The 24,186-nt window shown below is 45.1% G+C and overlaps 1 protein-coding gene across 1 annotated transcript in view; it reads right to left on the minus strand.

The window, feature by feature from the left end:
- Window positions 1-24,186, minus strand: part of LOC134990348 (arachidonate 12-lipoxygenase, 12R-type-like) — a 120,112-nt gene that overhangs the window by 46,972 nt on the left and 48,954 nt on the right. Inside the window, exons 7-8 of the mRNA XM_063950679.1 lie at window positions 14,693-14,939; window positions 13,737-13,902 (exon numbers count right to left, since the gene is read on the minus strand). Coding sequence (XP_063806749.1) covers window positions 13,737-13,902; window positions 14,693-14,939 — 413 coding nt within the window. The remainder of the gene's footprint in view (window positions 1-13,736; window positions 13,903-14,692; window positions 14,940-24,186) is intronic.

Genomic DNA, 24,186 nt, shown 5'->3' on the forward strand with positions numbered 1-24,186 from the left:
CCCACATCTCTCCTTCTATGCTATGCCAACGCCAGCCACTGATGTGGAGCAGCATGCAGCCAGCGTTCCTCTTAGGAAGACAAATTCAATACTGGCAGGCGGTCGGCAGCAGCATTGACACGTCACTCGTTTTTTCCAGCAGCAGCAGTACTAGTCTGCGACTGTCAGTGTCAGTGAGTGACTGACTTGTAAGTAAGCTGCTGCAGCTTGCAGGGGAAAGAGAGGGGGAGCCAGACCACGCTGAGGAGGAGCACTGTAATTGCAGTGAGTGCCATCAGGGGTGTTTGTATGATGCACACTACAACATCTGACAATGTATCTGCATTATTAGGATTGGTACAAAGGTGGATATTTTATATGCGTTGACTATCAATAGATGGTGCAAGACATGCCCAAAAGGCGGTGCTAGACACACCCCTCCGACGGTGCACCCCCTAATAAAATGTGCTGCGCACGCCAGTGTATGGAAGGTAGATAGTAACTAGTTCGACAGTGTCTAGGTCGACCACTATTGGTCGACAGTAACTAGGTCGACAGGGTCTTTAGGTCGACATAGTCTAGTTCGACAGGTCAAAAGGCCGACATGAGTTTTTAAAAAAAAAAATGGTGTAATTTTCTTTGTAGAGTGACCAGGAACCCCAATTAGTGCACCGTATTCGCTCACCATGCTTCGGGCAAGGTGCCTCGCTTCGCTCGGCACAGGTTACCGATTCAATCGTAGTCCACGTGGATCGTTAAGTATGAAAAGGTTCAAAAAAAGAAAAAAATTGTGAAAAAAGTCGACCTTTTGACCTATCGACCTACACCATGTCGACCTAGAGACCCTGTCGACCTAGTTACTGTCGACCAATAGTGGTCGACCTAGACACTGTCGACCTAGTTACTGTCGACCTAGAGACCGGATCCCATATAAGACAGCCACCCCCCCCCCAAAAAAAAAAAATGTTTAGTTGCCAAGGATTTTTGATCAAATTTAAGGTATTTCAGGTATGCAGAATTTAAAAATGAACGTTTTTTTTAGTATTGACACTCAATCTTGAGATAATGGATATGCTCAATTAATAGGGAACTTAGCCATAACATGTGCATATGGGTATCTACCAGACCATTCGCGAAGGTGAGACGCGCAAATATTCTAGGTTTTCCCTTTTGCAATCATTCTAGGATATTCCCTCTTTCTGGATACCATTTTCCTTCATTCATGTTACTACTTCAACTGGAATATTGCATACCGTCAACGATATTCAATTACCCCGACAGCAAGTCAGGTGTAATATATCACCGCCGGGGGCTATCTATTTAGCCCCGCTAAGCCGGCATGTGCCGCGGCTTATCAGGGAATTTGTTTCACTTGCCTCTGGCAGGCAAAGCAAAATCCCCAATAACAGCTCCGTTTTTATCAGAAAACGGGGTCATTTCACCTGAAAACACACAGGTTTCACTGAACCTGTGTGTTTACGGGTGTAAATGCACTTGTTACCAGCCAAGCTATTTAAATAGCCCGACCGCAGCACACAAAGAAACATCTGGGGTTTTTACTCCCGATGTCTCTTTGGGGCAAATTGAATATCCCCCTGTATGTGGAAGTCACCCAGAAAAAAACTAAAGGCGCTGGTTAGTTGGGCAATGGTAGTGTATATCTATTCCAAGCTAGAGAGCAGCTTCCAATTAGAGGAAATTGTGAATCTCTAAATAACCTACAGACCAAAAATATGTGTGGAGAGAATCCCCCCCCCCCCCCTACTACATATAGGGAGCGCTAAGTAAAATTCAATTATTTTTATTGCATAAAACAGCTAAAACCCATTAAGCATACATTTTAAAACTGTAACATTTTACACTAAAAATGTGTTGTCCAGACTATGACTGTGAATCGCCACGTTAACACTCCCCCCACCAATGGCCGCTACTGTCAATCACCTTGAGGCACTATGATGGATCTTAAGAAGCCGCCAATACATATACAAGCAGAGAAATGCATTATCAAGCACTGTTTCTAGCACTTTTGTCACAAACCTGACTGAATTTCTCATGTTCTGTGACTTACCTCTGCCATCTTTCCCGCAGTTCAGTTTATCCTCCATGCTGGGTTTTAACCAGCACACCAGATTCAAGTACATCCTGACCTGCTTGCCTTCAGCATACAAACTGCAGTCTGTGTTACTCCTGACTAAGCCACCTTAGAAGGAATTCTTCTGTGTGAGTATGCAGCGGGATCCTGTGTACAGCATCAGATCTCTCTGTTCATTGTGTCCACATGATGTTCCCAGAAGCTGCCGCTGTGTCTGTGAATAGCGCTGCACAGCGATTGCTGCCACTGCTCGCTGTCTCAGCATTGTCCTCCATGATGTTTGCTATCTGGTGTTTGGGCCTAGTTCAGAGTTCCCTCCAAAACTGGACCTGGGCGCTTCCATCTTTGACTTTATCAGTGGGTCCTCCACTGTCCAATCCAGGAGCTCCTTTCACCAGCTGATCATACCATCCAATTGCTGAACACTCTATGCTATAAAGGGAATTTCCTGCTGACATGAAATAGCCAGTACAACAGTCTCTTCTCAGGAAGTACAGCTCTGTGATGAGCTCCCACATTCTAGTGAATTTGCTTTGATTCAGTTCTAGTCTGGTGATTCTCAAGTTACAAGTAAATCTACATTTACATCTGCATCTCTCAGGACTCTCCAGTGTCATCATTCCCGATCCAAAATGGAAAAAAGGTTTTGTCCACTAACCTGAGCACATCCCAGGTATCACACTACATAGCATATTTCAATCATATTGTTAACAAATGAATAAGATAGATGAGATTAATCACCATAGATAGAAGCACAAAGTCCTCAATAGATGCAAATGGTGAATGGATGAATATTCCTGTTCAGGAAACTTCTCTTTAAAAAAACAGGCTTTATTTTCTATATTGATGGACCTGTAAAATATGTGTCTCTCTTCCTCACAATCAATAGAGGAAAGTGAGAGACACTAAAAAACACAGACCATAGTGTAACAGAAATAAAAAAGAAAAAATTTAATGCTACAAAATGCACTCACAAAATAACAGAATAAGAACAGCATATCTCATATATCTCCATAGGACAATACAGCGTATATAACCCAGGGGGATCCTAAATCCACAGATACTGTAACTCTTAGGTGGATGGTTTCAAGGCTATGATTCCATTCAGGATGATATTGCCTCGCCAGAGAGATGTAAAGGTCCTTGAGTCCACAGCACAAAAAACAGGAGCCACACTTAACGCGTTTCAGACATAAAGTCCTTCATCAGCAGGGCCGGCGCCACCATTAGGCAGCTTTAGGCAGCTGCCTATGGGCGCCGGCCACTGGAGGGCGGCACGCTCCCATTGAATCTGTTTTATTATGTTTTACTAAGCTGGTCTTGCAGCGCCCATGGCGCGGGTCCATCCAGCCGCAGCCGCCGCTATTTGTCACCCTCACCACCGGCAGTGCTGACACCCATCAGTTGTGCTGCTGGCTGTCCAGTGGGTTGTTGGGCACAAGGGGGCAGTGTGAGATAGGGGAAGGAAGACAGCAGCGCAGTGGCAGCAGAGAGCCCTGCGTGCAACCCAGTACCAGCAGAAGAGGAGCAGGGTGTTAGGATCTCCTGCTCTGTGCTGCCATGTCGCCATGGCAACCGGGAGGCAAGTGTTAGCGAAGTAACCTGAGCGCAGCTGATACTCCGGTCCGGGTTTTTAATGTGTAGTGGTTACAGGCTCTGTGCACGGCAGGGAATCCGGCGCTGGTTTTGTGCTCACAGTCTGTGAGGTTTGAGTGGGGCGTGGACAGCACCTGCTATATAAACCATCCTTTTAGGCTAGGCAAATGCTGCTGAATCTTTGTTTGTTAGTCAGTTCCAGAGAGTTAGCTAGTACTGTGTGACTTTGTATTTACTTGTTGCTTACTGCGAATAGGCCTTGGGATTCGGTACTTCATTCTGCCAATCCGGACCTAGCAGTAAGACTGGAGTCAGTTGTTTGACCTGCTGGGGTTCTTTTGCTATTCTGTGAACCAAGCAGGTTTGCGGCTGTACTCTCAGACCTGCTTGCTTAATCCTCCCTCACTGTGCAGGGCGTCCAGGTGTCAGTTTAGTGGCAGTAAGCTGAACCTGTGCCCTGCAAGTGGGGGTTAGGATTGTGGATACTCTCCTTGTGTCTATATTTCTATCTCTGACCAAGGAGTTTATTCCCACACCCGTTGGTAACCCTTTGGGGTTTTTTCTGTTGCTCTTAGCAACATCATTTCAGGTGCTCCACATGTTAAATCACTACACATCGCTTCATTGTCCGCTCTATTCCATCTGAGCATTCCTGACACTAGGGAGACACCCAATTCCTGAGCCTTTGGGCTTCTCCGTTCACTTTGTGTTTATTAGTTATTCCATCACCTCCTGTGTATGTTATGTTATACTGTCTGTGAGTTTGTTTGCTTTGCTTCCCTCTCTGTTCATATATCGGTATACTCCTGTTAGCACTGGGGTGCGTAACATATTTAGCAGCCCTACTCCTGTTGAAATTTATGGGAATATGGAGCATACCCCTCAAAATACTTTGCAACAGGTGGTCGATCAGGTGCAGGTCCTGACTCGACAATTTAATGAGATGTCCATTAAAATGAACACCCCGCAGGCCGCTAGCGGAGCTCCCGCAGCAGCAGCGGCAAGTTCAGGGGTTAAGGAGCCGAAAGTAAATCTCCCGGATTGTTTTTCTGGAGATCGCTCGCAGTTCTTTTGTTTTAAGGAGAGCTGTAAGCTATATTTCAGGCTTAGGCCCCAGTCTTCTGGGTCGGAGATTCAGCGGGTGGGCATGGTGATTTCCTTGCTACAAGGAGACCCACAGGTCTGGGCATATGGGTTACAGCCTGACTGTCCGTCGCTTAAAAGTGTTGATGCTTTTTTTACGGCACTGGGCATTTTGTATGATGACCCTGACAAGATGGCTTCAGCCGAGGCTCAGATTACTGTTCTTAAGCAAGGGCGACGGCCAGCTGAGGTTTATAGTACGGATTTTCGGAGGTTGGCTCATGATACCCAGTGGAATGACCCAGCCCTGATAAACCAGTACCGAAGGGGCCTTTCTGACCAGATAAAGGACCAACTGGTACAATATCCCTCGCCTGATAACTTAGATCAGCTCATGCAGTTATCCATCCGGGTGGATAGACGGCTGAGAGAGCGTAGGCTTGAAAGGGAGACCGCAGTTTCCTTTTTTCCCAAGGGAACCTCAGACTCTGAGGAATATTCCGAAGAGCCTATGCAGATTGGGGCTACCCGCCTCTCCTCGCGTGAGAAGACGCGGAGGAGACAGCAGGGTTTGTGTTTGTACTGTGGAAATAAAGGTCATGTTGTAGTATCATGCCCAGAAAAACCGGAAAACTTCAGGGCCTGAGGGTGATGGGAAATATCCTGTCAGGCCAGAAGTCAGAATTTCCTAAAAAGACTTTTCTCATTCCGGTGACTTTGGAGATCCTCGGTCAAACTGTCAAGACTGAGGCCTTTGTTGACAGTGGGGCCGATGGGGTTTTCATGGACCGTCAATTCGCCCTGGAACACTCTGTTCCCTCAGTACCTTTGGCATCAGAGATTGAGATCTGTGGGTTAAACGGGGAACCATTGTCCCAGGGTAAAATTACCTCCTGCACCAGCCAAATTCCTTTGTTTATTGGAGCCATACACTCTGAAAAATTGTCTTTTTATGTGACTGTCTGTTCTTTTGCCCCATTGGTTTTGGGGTTACCCTGGTTAAGGGCCCATAACCCTCAATTTGACTGGGTCTCTGGGGAGATTCTTAGTTGGGGTAGTGATTGTTTCAGGAGTTGCTTGAGCCTTCCAGTCAGGCTCTCGCAGCTAAGTTTGCCAGGATTGCCAGGATGTTATGCAGATTTTTCGGATGTGTTCTCCAAAAAAGTTGCGGAGGTACTACCTCCCCATCGCCCCTATGACTGTGCCATTGATTTGTTGCCGGATGCTAAGCTTCCCAAGAGCAGGTTGTACTCCCTGTCACGTCCTGAGACTCAGGCTATGGCAGAGTACATTCAGGAGAACTTGGCTAAGGGATTTATCAGACCCTCACAGTCCCCAGTTGGGTCGGGGTTCTTTTTCGTGGGTAAAAAGGACAGTTCGTTGCGACCCTGCATTGACTTCAGGGAATTGAACCGTATCACGATTAAAAACTCGTACCCACTGCCTCTCATTTCGGTTTTGTTTGATCAGCTTCGTACTGCCACCATTTTTTCTAAGATTGACCTACGCGGTGCTTACAATCTAATCCGAATAAGAGAGGGGGATGAATGGAAGACTGCCTTTAATACCCACTCAGGGCATTATGAATATTTGGTGATGCCTTTTGGGCTCTCTAATGCCCCGGCAGTCTTCCAGGAATTCATGAACGATGTGCTCAGGGAATATTTGGATAGATTCTTAGTTGTTTATCTAGATGACATCCTAATCTTCTCTCATTCCCTGGAGGAACATCGGAAGCATGTACGCTTAGTCCTCCAGAAACTCAGAGACCACCAGCTTGAGGCGAAGCTGGAGAAGTGCGAGTTTGAAGTCCAGCAAATCGCATTTCTAGGGTATATTATCTCCTCAGAAGGTTTCCAAATGGAGGGTTCTAAGGTACAGGCAGTCCTAGATTGGGTGCAGCCCACTAGTTTGAAGGCGCTTCAGCGTTTTCTGGGCTTTGCGAATTTTTATAGACGGTTTATCGCTGGATTTTCGTCTATAGTGGCCCCCTTGGTGGCACTCACTAAGAAAGGAGCGGATGTTGCTCACTGGTCTTGTGAGGCCAAAGCGGCCTTTGCCCGTCTCAAAAGGGCATTTGTCTCGGCCAAGGTGCTGCGACACCCAGATCCAGAGCGTCCTTTTGTGGTAGAAGTGGATGCCTCTGAGATAGGTATTGGGGCAGTGCTCTCTCAGATGGGGGTGTCTGATAATCGCCTTCATCCCTGTGCTTACTTTTCCCGTAAATTTTCGTCTGCCGAGATGAATTATGATGTGGGTAACCGGGAATTGTTGGCTATAAAGGATGCACTCGGGGAGTGGAGACATTGGCTTGAGGGGGCTAAGTTTGTGGTCTCAATTCTCACCGACCATAAGAATCTGGCATATTTAGAGTCAGCGAAGCGGCTCAATGCCAGGCAGGCACGATGGGCTTTGTTTTTAGCTCGCTTTAATTTTTTGATAACATATCGCCCTGGGTCAAAAAACATCAAGGCTGATGCGCTCTCGCGGAGTTTTGCTCCAGTTCAAGAGACCACCGAGGAGCCATTGCCCATTGTGTCCCCATCATGTATTAAAGTGGGCATTACCCAGGACCTCTTGTCATTAGTCCTTAGAGCACAGGAGCAGGCTCCTACAGACCTTCCGGTAGGTCTCTTGTTTGTGCCTCCTAGGTTAAGACAGCGAGTGTTCCTGGAATTCCATGCCAAGAGGTCGGCAGGGCATCCGGGTATTGCCAGAAATCGGGAGTTGCTGTCTAGGGCGGTGTGGTGGCCCTCGGTGGCTAGGGATGTGGATCAGTGGGTTCGGGCATGTGACGTTTGTGCCCGAAATAAAACTCCTAGAGGGGTTCCTGTTGGCCCATTACATCCACTCTCTATTCCGTCTAAGCCATGGACCCACATTTCCATGGATTTTGTGGTGGACTTGCCCAAATCCTCTGGGATGACAGCCATTTGGGTTGTCGTTGACAGGTTTTCGAAGATGGCGCATTTCGTTCCACTGGTTGGGTTGCCATCGGCCAGACGCCTGTCTGAGTTATTTATGCAGCATGTTGTGCGCCTCCACGGGTTGCCACTTGATGTGGTCTCTGACCGTGGATCCCAGTTTGTGGCCAAATTCTGGAGGGCATTTTGTTCTGATCTCCAGATTTCTGTGAGCTTGTCGTCAGGCTACCATCCACAGTCTAATGGGCAGACTGAGAGGGTGAACCAGTCCTTGGAGCAGTTCCTCAGGTGTTATGTCTCCAAGTGTCATACTGACTGGGTTGCTCATCTGTCCATGGCGGAGTTTGCCTATAACAACGCGGCTCACTCTGCTACAGGGATCTCTCCCTTCCTTTGTGTGTATGGGCATCATCCTAAGGCCAATTCTTTTGACCCCCTGGATTCCACGTCTGGTGGTTCCTCTGTTGTTTCGGTCCTTAGGGGTATTTGGAGGAAAGTGAAGAAAGCCCTTGTGTCTGTGTCATTAGTGACCAAAAGGGTTTTTGATAAGCGGAGAAGACCCTGCAGCTTCAAATTAGGAGACTTCGTCTGGTTGTCCACCAAGAATTTGAAGTTGAGACAGCCATCTCATAAGTTTGGCCCCCGGTTCATCGGCCCTTATAAGATCACCAGGGTTATCAATCCGATGGCATTTCAGTTAGATCTGCCCCGTTCATTTGGTATCAATAAAACATTTCATTGTTCCCTTTTAAAACTGGCGGTTAGTAATCCTTCTTCCAGTGGAAGACCTTCTCCTCTTCTGATACGGGGTCAGAGGGAGTTTGTGGTTGAAAGGGTTCTTGACTCCAAGATGGTTCGGGGTCGGCTGTCATTTTTGGTGCACTGGAAGGGGTATGGCCCTGAGGAGCGGTCGTGGGTGCGCAGTTGTGATCTTCATGCCCCCAGACTGATACGCTCTTTCTTCTCGCAGTTCCCCGATAAACCCGGTGGTAGGGGTTCTTTGACCCCTCGTCAGAGGGGGGGTACTGTTAGGATCTCCTGCTCTGTGCTGCCACGTCACCATGGCAACCAGGAGGCAAGTGTTAGCGAAGTAACCTGAGCGCAGCTGATACTCCGGTCCGGGTTTTTAATGTGTAGTGGTTACAGGCTCTGTGCACGGCAGGGAATCCGGCGCTGGTTTTGTGCTCACAGTCTGTGAGGTCTGAGTGGGGCGTGGACAGCACCTGCTATATAAACCATCCTCTCAGGCTAGGCAAATGCTGCTGAATCTTTGTTTGTTAGTCAGTTCCAGAGAGTTAGCTAGTACTGTGTGACTTTGTATTTACTTGTTGCTTACTGCGAATAGGCCTTGGGATTCGGTACTTCATTCTGCCAATCCGGACCTAGCAGTAAGACTGGAGTCAGTTGTTTGACCTGCTGGGGTTCTTTTGCTATTCTGTGAACCCAGCAGGTTTGCGGCTGTACTCTCAGACCTGCTTGCTTAATCCTCCCTCACTGTGCAGGGCGTCCAGGTGTCAGTTTAGTGGCAGTAAGCTGAACCTGTGCCCTGCAAGTGGGGGTTAGGATTGTGGATACTCTCCTTGTGTCTATATTTCTATCTCTGACCAAGGAGTTTATTCCCACACCCGTTGGTAACCCTTTGGGGTTTTTTCTGTTGCTCTTAGCAACATCATTTCAGGTGCTCCACATGTTAAATCACTACACATCGCTTCATTGTCCGCTCTATTCCATCTGAGCATTCCTGACACTAGGGAGACACCCAATTCCTGAGCCTTTGGGCTTCTCCGTTCACTTTGTGTTTATTAGTTATTCCATCACCTCCTGTGTATGTTATGTTATACTGTCTGTGAGTTCGTTTGCTTCGCTTCCCTCTCTGTTCATACACCGGTATACTCCTGTTAGCACTGGTGTACGTAACACAGGGGAATACTTACCAGGAGCCAGAATAACAGACGCTTATAATAAACACCCCAAAAAATATATATGTATATATATACTCAGCAACACGTCCCTGGGGTGTGTGGAAATGATGGAACTTCAAATCACAATGTGGATGACCTTCTTCCTTTTTCTGAAGAATTTCTCTCCCCTCAGATTGATGTTAACATGGAAAGAGAATGGTATATATATATATGTGTGTAGTAATGTTTCAATAATAAATAAGTCTCTCTCAATGCTATAGGCATTAACACAGCAAGGACAATATTCATCCACCGATGAGGCGTACCCCAACTCACTTTCCAAACGAAAGGAAAAAGCCTATAAAGGTATCTTTTTATCCACCTCTGTGTCAGAAACCATAGATTTAGGTGATGAACCCTCTTCACCAGGAAAGTAAGCGTACCTCACTCACACAAAAAAGGAATAGTTGAAGCACATAAAGGTATCTTTTATGCTTTATAAGTTGAATGTAAGGCGTACCCTACTCACGGCAATAAAGGTTATATTCAGACGCATCTGGGTTTCTTTCGATGGTCAACCGTGTTAATTATTAGCACCGATTTTTCCCATGTGTGAAAGTTCCAGAGAGGGCATCAAAAAGAATATGAATCACGATATGTCCACATGAAAAGGTTATTTTTATAAAAAAAATCGCCCCATACAAATGGGGTAAGCACAACGGAATCAATAAAAAAGGTATGCAAAGTCCATTAGATGTTATAGCAGCATTGGCTTGTGCATCCATAATATACAAAAATAAAATAAAATCCAGGACATATACAGGAAACAAGACAAAAAAAAAAATGATTTTAAAAACAGTAACAATTCATACGTCAGCTGAGAGTGTGGACCTTCTACTATACCACTTAGGTATGAACTGTTACTGTTTTTAAAATCAGTTTTTTTTGTCTTGTTTCCTGTATATGTCCTGGATTTTATTTTATTTTTGTATATTACGGATGCACAAGCCGCGCATCAAATTCGGGAATCAGCAGATTACTTCCTGGAAGGGAGGGTGGGAGGCAGGGTGCAGAGCTACCCTCAATGTGTGACCGGCGCCGCTTGAGAGAACCTAGAAGCATATAGTATCTGCAGTAGCTACAGCACTGCACAGCTGACAGACAGATCGTGTTTAGACAGTGCCCCACAGAATAACTGTTAGTGAGCCCCCCTTTCCCCTACCATCCGTCCCGTCTGTCTGTCTATGCTCCGGTGTTCTGTCTATGCCACCCCATGTCCATCTATCTATAACCCCCCCCACACACACACACTGTCCGTCTATGCCCGGCCTATCATCCATCTATGCCCACATATGGTTCTTTGTCTGTCTATGTCCCCCATGTCCATCTATCCATCTATGCCCCCATATAGTACTGTGTCCATTTATGCTCCCCCACCGTCCATCTATCCATCTATGCCAGCCCCCCCCCCCGTCCGTCTGTTCATCTGTCCATCTATGCCCACCTTTTCCATCTATCCATCTGTGCCCCTATACGGTGCTCTGTCCATCCGTTTATGCCCCCCATTTCCTTCTATGACCCATATGGTGCTCTGTCCGTCCGTCTACACCCCCCATCCGTCTATCCATCTATGCCCCCATATGGTGCTCTGTCCATCCGTCTACACCCCCCATCCGTCTATCCATCTATGCCCCCATATGGTGCTCTGTCCATCCGTCTACACCCCCCATCCGTCTATCCATCTATGCCCCCATATGGTGCTCTGTTCATCCATTCATCTGTCCGTCTATGCCTCCCCCTGTCCATCCGTCTGTCTATGCCCCTGTCTGTTCGTCCATGCCCTATATGGCGCTCTGTCTGTCCATCCATGCCCCTGTCTGTTCATCTGTGCTACACCCCCCCCAGTCCTGTGCTGTAGTCAGGTAGTGTCTCCCCTGCTCGCTCCTTCTCCCTCTCTCTCTCTCCCTGAAACCCTCTCTTGTGCCTCTCTCTCTTTCTGACACTGTCCCTCCCTTACTTTCTTCCTGACTCTCTCTGACACTGGGGGTCATTCCGAGTTGATCGCTACCTGCCGTTGTTCGCAGCGCTGTGATCAGGCTAAAAAACAGCTTTTCTGCCCATGTGTATGCACCGCAATGCGCACGCGCGGCATACAGGTACAAAGGCCTTTGTTGTTTTGCACAGGTTCTAGCAAAGTTTTCAGTCGCACTGACGGCCGCAAGAAGATTGACAGGAAGGGGGCGTTTCTGGGTGTCAACTGACCTTTTTCAGGGAGTGTTTGCAAAAATGCAAATGTGTCTGAAAAAACGCAGGGAGAGAGTTTCAGGGAGAGAAAGAGGTAGAGACAGGGAGTCGGTGAGAGACTGTGTCAGGGAGGGAGGGAGAGAGAGAGAGAGAGAGAGAGAGAGAGAGAGAGAGGAAGAGAGACAGTGTCAGGGAAAGAGACAGTGTCAGAGAGGGAGAGAGTGTGTCAGGGAGAGAGAGACAATGGGAGTCATTCCGAGTTGATCGCTCGCTAGCTAGTTTTAGCAGCCGTGCAAACGCTATGCCGCTGCCCACTGGGGAGTGTATTTTAGCTTAGTAAAAGTGCAAATGCATGTGCAGCCGAGCTCTGCAAAAACAGTTTGTGCAGTTTCAGAGTAGCTCTGAACCTACTCAGCGCTTGCGATCACTTCAGCCTATTCGTGTCTGGATTTGACGTCATACACCCGCCTAGCGAACGCCCAGCCACGCCTGCGATTTTGCAAATACTCCCTGAAAACGGTCAATTGACACCCAGTAACGCCCCCTTCCTGTCAACCTTCTTCCGGCCGCCAGTGCGAAGGAAAACTTTGCTAGAACCTGAGCACAACCACAAAGAGCTTTGTACCCGTACGTTGCGCGTGCGCATTGCGGAGCATAGGCATGTGCAGAAATGCTGTTTTTTCACCTGATCACTGCACTGCAAAAATTGCCAGCAAGCGATCAACTCGGAAAGACCCCCCACATGCGTTCCAAAACCCGGAAGAGTCAGTATTTGCGTTTCACACTCGGGATAAGTTTCTCCAAAGATAATAGATGCCCAGATAGAATGAAATCCAATAAAAAGCGTCCCATATCATAAATGGAGTCAGTTAATAACAATTCTCCAGGATAATATTGCATGTAAAACAAACAAAAAGCTTCAATTACCATAAAAAAACAAGCAGAAATAGAATATATAATTCCATACAAGTTTAATATACCATAAGTATGGAATATCAGTAGGGGCTTCATGCGTTTATATTTACTATGGAGTACAGGACTAAAGATAACCTCATGGCAGAAAACACTTATTTCAAACTCAACATTTAGTCCCTTGGGACCAAGGGTATCCAAATGAGGAATCCACCTAATTTCTGCCTGAGATAATCTCCTCTCGATATCTCTTGATTTCCACTTAGGAACTAGTGCCTAAATGCCCCAAAAGTTACTTAAAAAACATTCATTTGAGTGGTGTATTTTCTTAAAGTGAGATGATACACTTTGCGTCTCTAAACCTTTACGAATATTGTAAATATGTTCCGCCCATCTTATTTTTGTACATCTTCCTGTTTTACCGACATAACATAGGCCGCATACACATTCCAACACATAAATAATGTTATTTGTATGACATATTATAAACTCTTTTATTGGGTGTATGTGGCCATTTACTGTAAACTCGGTGAACTTCCTAATAGGAGATTTCACCATTCTACACATTAGGCAATAACCGCAATGGCGAAAGCCCTTCGTTCTTATACAGTACTTTCTCTTAATTCATTATCCAAACTGCTCTTTACAAGTTGGTTTTTCAAGGACGGGGCCTTCCTGTAGATAAAAACAGGCCACTCAGGCAATAAAGCTTCTATTATTGAATCCTGTTTAAGGATGTTCCAATTTTCCTTGAACACACGTTCAATGCCTTTGAAGGACCTGTTATATTGACTGATAAAGCCCACTTATATTTATCATCAGAGGTTGTGGTTCTCTTTTTAACTGCCAAAAGATTTTCCCTGTCTATATTATTAACCTTATCTCTTGCTGTATTCAAGATGCTGGATTTATAGCCTTTTTTAGAGAAACGATTGGAAAGTTCATCAAGTTGTTGATTGCATATCTCCATATCTGAACAGTTTATTTTAACTCTTACAGACTAACTGAATGGAATCCCATCCAGCCAGTTTGCATGATGTTGACTTGTTCTGTCTATAAAGCTGTTCGAAGCTGTATCTTTTCTATAAGTTTTTGAATTGACTTGTTCGTTTGCAATATAAATATTTAGGTCCAAATATGCCACTTCCCTCTGACTGGTAGTAAACATGAGCTTAATGGACATATCATTATGATTAAGTCCATTACAAAATATCCTTAGAGAATCCTCATCTCCCCTCCTAACGAAAAACACGTTGTCAATGTAGCGCTGCCAGGACACCAGGTTCGCCACCAGACCACCAGTTGTCCAAATTTGGGAGTCGTCCCAGTACACCATAAACAAGTTGGTATAACTGGGGGCAAACCTAGTGCCCATGGCAGTGCCAATGCGCTGTAAGTAAAACATGCCATCAAAATAAAAATTATTATTTAACAAAATAAATTTTATCCCCTCAAGAATGAAGTCCTTCTTCACCTCACTGAGATTACTGATAGTTAAAAAATGGGAGACTGCAGTTAATCCTTTTTCCAAATCTATAATTGGATATAGTGTACAGACATCTGCTGTACACAAAAAGTCGCCTATCTCCCAATGGTAGTCTCAGTTTCATTAGGAAATCACCTGTATCTTTAAAGAAAGATCTAGTTGTTTATACTAAGGGTTGCAGATGGTAGTCAATTATGGCCGAAAGATTACTTGTTAGGCTGTTACAGCCAGATACTATAGGCCTTCCAGGAGGGTGGAGGGGGTCCTTATGAATTTTTGGGAGAACATACACTACAGGAATAGATGGATTTGCTATATTCAGGAATTCAAATTCACTTTTCGTGATGACCTTATTCTCTAAGGCTTTTGTACTCGGATCACAAAGTACCTTAGCAATTCGTACCGTTGGATCTGTTTTCAATTTCTGATACATCACTACATCATTTAGTTGTCTATACACTTCCTGCATTTATACCTCTTTTTTCATAAGGACCACCCCTCCACCCTTATCTGCTGGTTTAATAACCAGGTCCTTATCTTCTTTAAGGGAACGGACCGCTTCAAACTCTTTCCTTGTAAGATTAGGTTTGTCCTTCCTAGGGACCTTTTGGATGACCTTCTGAATTTCATCACAAACCACCTTGTTAAAAACATCCAAACATAGAGGCGGGTTTAAAACAACAAATTTCCATGGTGTTTGCAACTGAGGCATCAACCATTTCCTTATTTTGAAAAAAACGTTTAATGGTAAGTTTACGAATACATTTCTGTACATCCCAAAAAATATCAAAAGAGTTGGGCTTATTAGAAGGGGCAAACTTTAGCCCCTTTTGTAAAACTTTTGTCTCATGAACATTAAGTGATCTATCTGAAAGATTAAAGATCTTCCCCACTATAGAAGTATCAATTACTGAATTAGGGGCAGGTTCCTTTCTCATGGTATTTTTCTTAATCCTATTTTTTATTTTTCTATTTACACCTGCCCTAGTCCCTCTTATTGTCTTCTTCTTATTTTTAATTGAGGGATCTACCTTCTTTTTATTGGGGTACTGGGGCCCAACTCTAAAAAAGAAGAATTTGCATAATTTCTTCCACTTTTCAGTAGAAATATGTTTGTGGCATCAAATCTAGGTGATTTATAGAACTTTCTAGCTCCTTTCTCGGAGAGATCTTCATTTTTCCATCTTACTATCTGCCTAGAATGACCTTCCATTTGAGGATCTTGTTCTCTCCAATGATTCCTATTGGACCTATTAAAATTTCTCCTCCTTGGGGATACGAGAACTCCTCTCTATTAATAGGCTGGAAACTAGTGTTTCCTCTCCACATAGGAGATTTCCTAGTCTTATGCTTCTAGAGTTTCTCATATAATTGGGTTTAGCTTTTTTACTATTATTTCCATGAGAAGTACTATTACCTCCTGTCACCTCTACAAATGGAGGTTCAGGTATTGGATCATCTGGAATTACTGCAGCTGTATCCCTTTTAAATTTCTTTTGTTTTCTTTCCCTCAACTCTCTCATGTTTTTATTAATTTTCTGTAAGAGGGATTTTTCCAAGGCACCAAATTCATCTGAAGCCTGATAAGGATTCCCGATCCAGCTTGGTCAGCACTCCAGTCCATTCCAATTGCATTCCGGCCAGCATTCTGGTTCCATTCATGTCACTATTCCGGTTCCAGTCCAGTCCCAATTCCAGTTCGGCCAACATTACGGTTCCAGTCCGGTCACCTTTCCTTTTCCATTCTGGCCAGCATACCAGTCAACATGCCGGCTCCATTCCAGTCACCACTCTTGTTCCATTCCGGCCAACATTTCAGTAGCATTCTCGTCACCAATCCGGTTCCAGTTAACTGATTATTCAGAACGAGCAGTGATACAAATGTTTAATAAAGTTGTTACTCATGTTTATCATCACTAAAACACCAGCAAATCTTCTAAGTATATATCTTCAATACATGCCAGTTCCAAGTTCCATGCACAAAGCTTGGTTAAAGCCTCCTCACTGTATTCACATTCCCTCTGAGTCAGCTCTGATCAGCGACGGACTGGGGCCTTAATTCGGCCCTGGCATTTGTGCATGCTCGCGCATCACGGGGGAGCACTCATACGTCACAGGGGGCACGCCGCACAATGTATGGGGGCATGCCATGAGTCATGGGGGCGTAGACTCATGGCACGCCCCCATTATCATGGCGACGGAGACCATAGAAGCAGAGAGCCGGAGGCTGCGCTGCGCGCAGCCTTCCCGGCTCTTTTAATGACCGGTTCTGCCCACCTGCCCATCGGCCCTTCTGGCATGTGCCAGAAGTGCCAGATGGCCAGTTCGGCCATGGCTCCGATCACAGACGCTTGTCCAAGCCAAACCCAACCCTCAGATGTGACAACTTTATTGGCAGGACACAGCGCCATTGTACATTTAAAGGCTTGCTATTAATCTGCAAGAAGCTGTAAGACCACTTTAGCTGAAATCCACTAACCAGCTTACCTCAAAAGTGAGTAAAGAGGACTGCATACCTTACAACCCTGGCCTGTGAGTATATAAAAAAACAAGGAGAATTTGTGTGCAGTTGGCCTCAATATTAAAAATCGTCCATGATTTTCTGCCAATTGTTTGCAAGGAGCTGCCAATTATTAGACTGAATAAGTGAACTTATACATTGTCTTTTTCTTACTGAAGTACTGTCTACCTATTTACAGTATAAGGAAATAACTTTTGCTATAGTGTTCCCTATATGAATAAGTGGACCTATATCCTTTTTTTTATTGAGTTTTATTTATTAATTTTCAATTTGCAATACATATAATAGACAAAAAAAGAATAAAAAAACACCCTTATACAGGTTGAGTATCCCTTATCCAAAATACTTGGGACCAGAGGTATTTTGGATATCGGATTTTTCCTTATTTTGGAATAATTAGATACCATAATGAGATATCATGGTGATGGGACCTAAATCTAAGCACAGAATGCATTTATGTTTCATATACACCTTATACACACAGCCTGAAGGTCATTTAATACAATATTTTTTATAACTTTGTGCATTAAACAAAGTGTGTCTACATTCACACAATTCATTTATGTTTCATATACACCTTATATACACAGCCTGAAGGTCATTTAATACAATATTATTAATAACTTTGTGTATTAAACAAAGTTTGTGTACATTGAGCCATCAAAAAACAAAGGTTTCACTATCTCACACTCACTCAAAAAAGTCCGTATTTCGGAATATTCCGTATTTCGGAATATTTGGATATGGGATACTCAACCTGTAGTTACACTTCATACACCTTATATTCATTCATACTATACACTGAATATATACTTCATTTAATAACAACCTGGGCAATTGTTCCCTTCTATTATGCTTAACTACTTTACATACTATTGGTTTCTTGCTGCTTTTCACTGATCAGTTACCATATACACTAATGAAAGAGAATAGCAGTTCCTCTAACATCTACCTTTACCTTACTACCTTATCCCCCTACCTCCCTGTGTACAAATGTAACTTTCCCAATTTTTCTACATACAGTACATACCTATCCTAGGCAATTGTACTCTCTCTAGTGATCTTATGCATTATTCTATACCATCCAAGTATTGCATATATTGTGATTCTGTGTTAATTTTTCAATAATTAATTTGTATATCCTTGTTTTCTCCTTTATTTTACGTAATTTCCCCCCCTTAACCATCCTTTCCCCTTCCCTTCCCCTCCCTTTCTTTTCCCCTCTTACCCTTCCCTCCCCCTTCTTCTCATTATTATAAATTAAAGTGCAATCTTTACTATGTGCAAAAGGAGTGATCATTATTGCATATTCTCTTCTGATCTGTGCATCTTTTTCCATTGAGCTTTTCTTTACTTAATCAGTACCGGTATGCTTCTTATAAACATTTCAGTGTATTTTACATACAAACTAACACTACCCCGATAACAACACACACACAAAAAAAAAAAAAAAACTCACCCCCTCTCATCCCCCTCCTGCTCTTCTCTAACGTAGAGATCACGTCATGCAGTTATTTATCCATATTTTACTCATCTGGTTTTCCAAGCCTTGAGTGTCTCCATCTACCCCATTTATCGTTAAATTTATCCATAGCATTCCTGGATGCAAACATAAACCTCTAGTGCCTAATTGTTTCATTAACCAATGCCCTCCACTTAACTATTTCAGACGGATTGCATGAGAACCACTGGCGCGCTATAATTACTTTTGCCAGTGTGGAGAGACTCATTATATAGCTATAGATTCCATACGAATGAGTATCCACCACACCTATTCCATATAGAGATGAGCGGGTTCGGTTTCTCTGAATCCGAACCCGCCAGAACTTCATGTTTTTTTTCACGGGTCCGAGCGACTCGGATCTTCCCGCCTTGCTCGGTTAACCCGAGCGCGCCCGAACGTCATCATGACGCTGTCGGATTCTCGCGAGGCTCGGATTCTATCGCGAGACTCGGATTCTATATAAGGAGCCGCGCGTCGCCGCCATTTTCACACGTGCATTGAGATTGATAGGGAGAGGACGTGGCTGGCGTCCTCTCCATTTAGATTATAAGAGACTGAGAGAGATTTACTGGAGCTGACTAGGAGGAGTACTGTTACTGTAGAAGTGTAGAGACTGAGTGGAGAGAGTTTACTAGTGAGGACAGTGCAGTTTACTTTATAATCCGTTCTCTGCCTGAAAAAAGCGATACACAGCACACAGTGACTCAGTCACATACCATATCTGTGTGCACTGCTCAGGCTCAGGCCAGTGTGCTGCATCATCTATTATCTATATATAATATTATATATATCTGTCTGACTGCTCAGCTCACACAGCTTATAATTGTGGGGGAGACTGGGGAGCACTACTGCAGTGCCAGTTATAGGTTATAGCAGGAGCCAGGAGTACATAATATATTATATAGTGAGTGACCACCAGACACACAGTGCAGTTTATTTAATATATCCGTTCTCTGCCTGAAAAAAGCGATACACACAGTGACTCAGTCAGTCACATACCATATCTGTGTGCACTGCTCAGGCTCAGGCCAGTGTGCTGCATCATCTATTATCTATATATAATATTATATATATCTGTCTGACTGCTCAGCTCACACAGCTTATAATTGTGGGGGAGACTGGGGAGCACTACTGCAGTGCCAGTTATAGGTTATAGCAGGAGCCAGGAGTACATAATATATTATATAGTGAGTGACCACCAGACACACAGTGCAGTTTATTTAATATATCCGTTCTCTGCCTGAAAAAAGCGATACACACAGTGACTCAGTCAGTCACATACCATATCTGTGTGCACTGCTCAGGCTCAGGCCAGTGTGCTGCATCATCTATATATATTATATATCTGTCTGACTGCTCAGCTCACACAGCTTATAATTGTGGGGGAGACTGGGGAGCACTACTGCAGTGCCAGTTATAGGTTATAGCAGGAGCCAGGAGTACATATTATATTAAAATTAAACAGTGCACACTTTTGCTGCAGGAGTGCCACTGCCAGTGTGACTGACCAGTGACCTGACCACACTGACCACCAGTATAGTTAGTAGTATACTTATATTGTGATTGCCTGAAAAAGTTAAACACTCGTCGTGTGACTTCACTTGTGTGTTTTTTTTTTTTTATTCTATAAAAATAAAACTCATTCTGCTGACAGACAGTGTCCAGCAGGTCCGTCATTATATAATATATAATATATACCTGTCCGGCTGCAGTAGTGATATATATATATTTTTTATATCATTTATCATCCAGTCGCAGCAGACACAGTACGGTAGTTCACGGCTGTGGCTACCTCTGTGTCTCTGCACTCGGCAGGCAGTCCGTCCATAATTGTAATACCACCTAACCGTGGATTTTTTTCATTCTTCTTTATACATACATAGTTACATAGACATCTTCTCTTTATCAACCAGTCTATATTAGCTGCAGACACAGTACAGTACGGTAGTTCACGGCTGTGGCTACCTCTGTGTCTGCACTCGGCAGGCAGTCCGTCCATAATTGTATACCACCTAACCGTGGTTTTTTTTCATTCTTCTTTATACATACATAGTTACATAGACATCTTCTCTTTATCAACCAGTCTATATTAGCTGCAGACACAGTACAGTACGGTAGTTCACGGCTGTGGCTACCTCTGTGTCTGCACTCGGCAGGCAGTCCGTCCATAATTGTATACCACCTAACCGTGGATTTTTTTCAGTCTTCTTTATACATACATAGTTACATAGACATCTTCTCTTTATCAACCAGTCTATATTAGCTGCAGACACAGTACAGTACGGTAGTTCACGGCTGTGGCTACCTCTGTGTCTGCAGTCGGCAGGCAGTCCATAATTGTATACTAGTATCCATCTCCATTGTTTACCTGAGGTGCCTTTTAGTTGTGCCTATTAAAATATGGAGAACAAAAATGTTGAGGTTCCAAAATTAGGGAAAGATCAAGATCCACTTCCACCTCGTGCTGAAGCTGCTGCCACTAGTCATGGCCGAGACGATGAAATGCCAGCAACGTCGTCTGCCAAGGCCGATGCCCAATGTCATAGTACAGAGCATGTCAAATCCAAAACACCAAATATCAGTAAAAAAAGGACTCCAAAACCTAAAATAAAATTGTCGGAGGAGAAGCGTAAACTTGCCAATATGCCATTTACCACACGGAGTGGCAGGGAACGGCTGAGGCCCTGGCCTATGTTCATGGCTAGTGGTTCAGCTTCACATGAGGATGGAAGCACTCAGCCTCTCGCTAGAAAAATGAAAAGACTCAAGCTGGCAAAAGCAGCACAGCAAAGAACTGTGCATTCTTCGAAATCCCAAATCCACAAGGAGAGTCCAATTGTGTCGGTTGCGATGCCTGACCTTCCCAACACTGGACGTGAAGAGCATGCGCCTTCCACCATTTGCACGCCCCCTGCAAGTGCTGGAAGGAGCACCCGCAGTCCAGTTCCTGATAGTCAGATTGAAGATGTCAGTGTTGAAGTACACCAGGATGAGGAGGATATGGGTGTTGCTGGCGCTGGGGAGGAAATTGACCTGGAGGATTCTGATGGTGAGGTGGTTTGTTTAAGTCAGGCACCCGGGGAGACACCTGTTGTCCGTGGGAGGAATATGGCCGTTGACATGCCAGGTGAAAATACCAAAAAAATCAGCTCTTCGGTGTGGAGGTATTTCACCAGAAATGCGGACAACAGGTGTCAAGCCGTGTGTTCCCTTTGTCAAGCTGTAATAAGTAGGGGTAAGGACGTTAACCACCTCGGAACATCCTCCCTTATACGTCACCTGCAGCGCATTCATAATAAGTCAGTGACAAGTTCAAAAACTTTGGGTGACAGCGGAAGCAGTCCACTGACCAGTAAATCCCTTCCTCTTGTAACCAAGCTCACGCAAACCACCCCACCAACTCCCTCAGTGTCAATTTCCTCCTTCCCCAGGAATGCCAATAGTCCTGCAGGCCATGTCACTGGCAATTCTGACGAGTCCTCTCCTGCCTGGGATTCCTCCGATGCATCCTTGCGTGTAACGCCTACTGCTGCTGGCGCTGCTGTTGTTGCCGCTGGGAGTTGATGGTCATCCCAGAGGGGAAGTCGTAAGCCCACTTGTACTACTTCCAGTAAGCAATTGACTGTTCAACAGTCCTTTGCGAGGAAGATGAAATATCACAGCAGTCATCCTACTGCAAAGCGGATAACTGAGGCCTTGACAACTATGTTGGTGTTAGACGTGCGTCCGGTATCGCCGTTAGTTCACAGGGAACTAGACAATTTATTGAGGCAGTGTGCCCCCGTTACCAAATACCATCTAGGTTCCACTTCTCTAGGCAGGCGATACCGAGAATGTACACGGACGTCAGAAAAAGACTCACCAGTGTCCTAAAAAATGCAGTTGTACCCAATGTCCACTTAACCACGGACATGTGGACAAGTGGAGCAGGGCAGGGTCAGGACTATATGACTGTGACAGCCCACTGGGTAGATGTATGGACTCCCGCCGCAAGAACAGCAGCGGCGGCACCAGTAGCAGCATCTCGCAAACGCCAACTCTTTCCTAGGCAGGCTACGCTTTGTATCACCGCTTTCCAGAATACGCACACAGCTGAAAACCTCTTACGGCAACTGAGGAAGATCATCGCGGAATGGCTTACCCCAATTGGACTCTCCTGTGGATTTGTGGCATCGGACAACGCCAGCAATATTGTGTGTGCATTAAATATGGGCAAATTCCAGCACGTCCCATGTTTTGCACATACCTTGAATTTGGTGGTGCAGAATTTTTTAAAAAACGAGAGGGGCGTGCAAGAGATGCTGTCGGTGGCCAGAAGAATTGCGGGACACTTTCGGCGTACAGGCACCACGTACAGAAGACTGGAGCACCACCAAAAACTACTGAACCTGCCCTGCCATCATCTGAAGCAAGAAGTGGTAACGAGGTGGAATTCAACCCTCTATATGCTTCAGAGGTTGGAGGAGCAGCAAAAGGCCATTCAAGCCTATACAATTGAGCACGATATAGGAGGTGGAATGCACCTGTCTCAAGTGCAGTGGAGAATGATTTCAACGTTGTGCAAGGTTCTGATGCCCTTTGAACTTGCCACACGTGAAGTCAGTTCAGACACTGCCAGCCTGAGTCAGGTCATTCCCCTCATCAGGCTTTTGCAGAAGAAGCTGGAGGCATTGAAGAAGGAGCTAAAAGGGAGCGATTCCGCTAGGCATGTGGGACTTGTGGATGCAGCCCTTAATTCGCTTAACAAGGATTCACGGGTGGTCAATCTGTTGAAATCAGAGCACTACATTTTGGCCACCGTGCTCGATCCTAGATTTAAAGCCTACCTTGGATCTCTCTTTCCGGCAGACACAAGTCTGCTGGGGTTGAAAGACCTGCTGGTGACAAAATTGTCAAGTCAAGCGGAACGCGACCTGTCAACATCTCCTCCTTCACATTCTCCCGCAACTGGGGGTGCGAGGAAAAGGCTCAGAATTCCGAGCCCACCCGCTGGCGGTGATGCAGGGCAGTCTGGAGCGACTGCTGATGCTGACATCTGGTCCGGACTGAAGGACCTGACAACGATTACGGACATGTCGTCTACTGTCACTGCATATGATTCTCTCAACATTGATAGAATGGTGGAGGATTATATGAGTGACCGCATCCAAGTAGGCACGTCACACAGTCCGTACTTATACTGGCAGGAAAAAGAGGCAATTTGGAGGCCCTTGCACAAACTGGCTTTATTCTACCTAAGTTGCCCTCCCACAAGTGTGTACTCCGAAAGAGTGTTTAGTGCCGCCGCTCACCTTGTCAGCAATCGGCGTACGAGGTTACATCCAGAAAATGTGGAGAAGATGATGTTCATTAAAATGAATTATAATCAATTCCTCCGCGGAGACATTGACCAGCAGCAATTGCCTCCACAAAGTACACAGGGAGCTGAGATGGTGGATTCCAGTGGGGACGAATTGATAATCTGTGAGGAGGGGGATGTACACGGTGATATATCGGAGGGTGAAGATGAGGTGGACATCTTGCCTCTGTAGAGCCAGTTTGTGCAAGGAGAGATTAATTGCTTCTTTTTTGGGGGGGGTCCAAACCAACCCGTCATATCAGTCACAGTCGTGTGGCAGACCCTGTCACTGAAATGATGGGTTGGTTAAAGTGTGCATGTCCTGTTTTGTTTATACAACATAAGGGTGGGTGGGAGGGCCCAAGGACAATTCCATCTTGCACCTCTTTTTTCTTTTCTTTTTCTTTGCATCATGTGCTGATTGGGGAGGGTTTTTTGGAAGGGACATCCTGCGTGACACTGCAGTGCCACTCCTAGATGGGCCCGGTGTTTGTGTCGGCCACTAGGGTCGCTAATCTTACTCACACAGTCAGCTACCTCATTGCGCCTCTTTTTTTCTTTGCGTCATGTGCTGTTTGGGGAGGGTTTTTTGGAAGGGACATCCTG

Source organism: Pseudophryne corroboree, chromosome 2, assembly GCF_028390025.1.
Source record: "Pseudophryne corroboree isolate aPseCor3 chromosome 2, aPseCor3.hap2, whole genome shotgun sequence".
Classification (NCBI taxonomy): Eukaryota; Metazoa; Chordata; class Amphibia; order Anura; family Myobatrachidae; genus Pseudophryne; species Pseudophryne corroboree.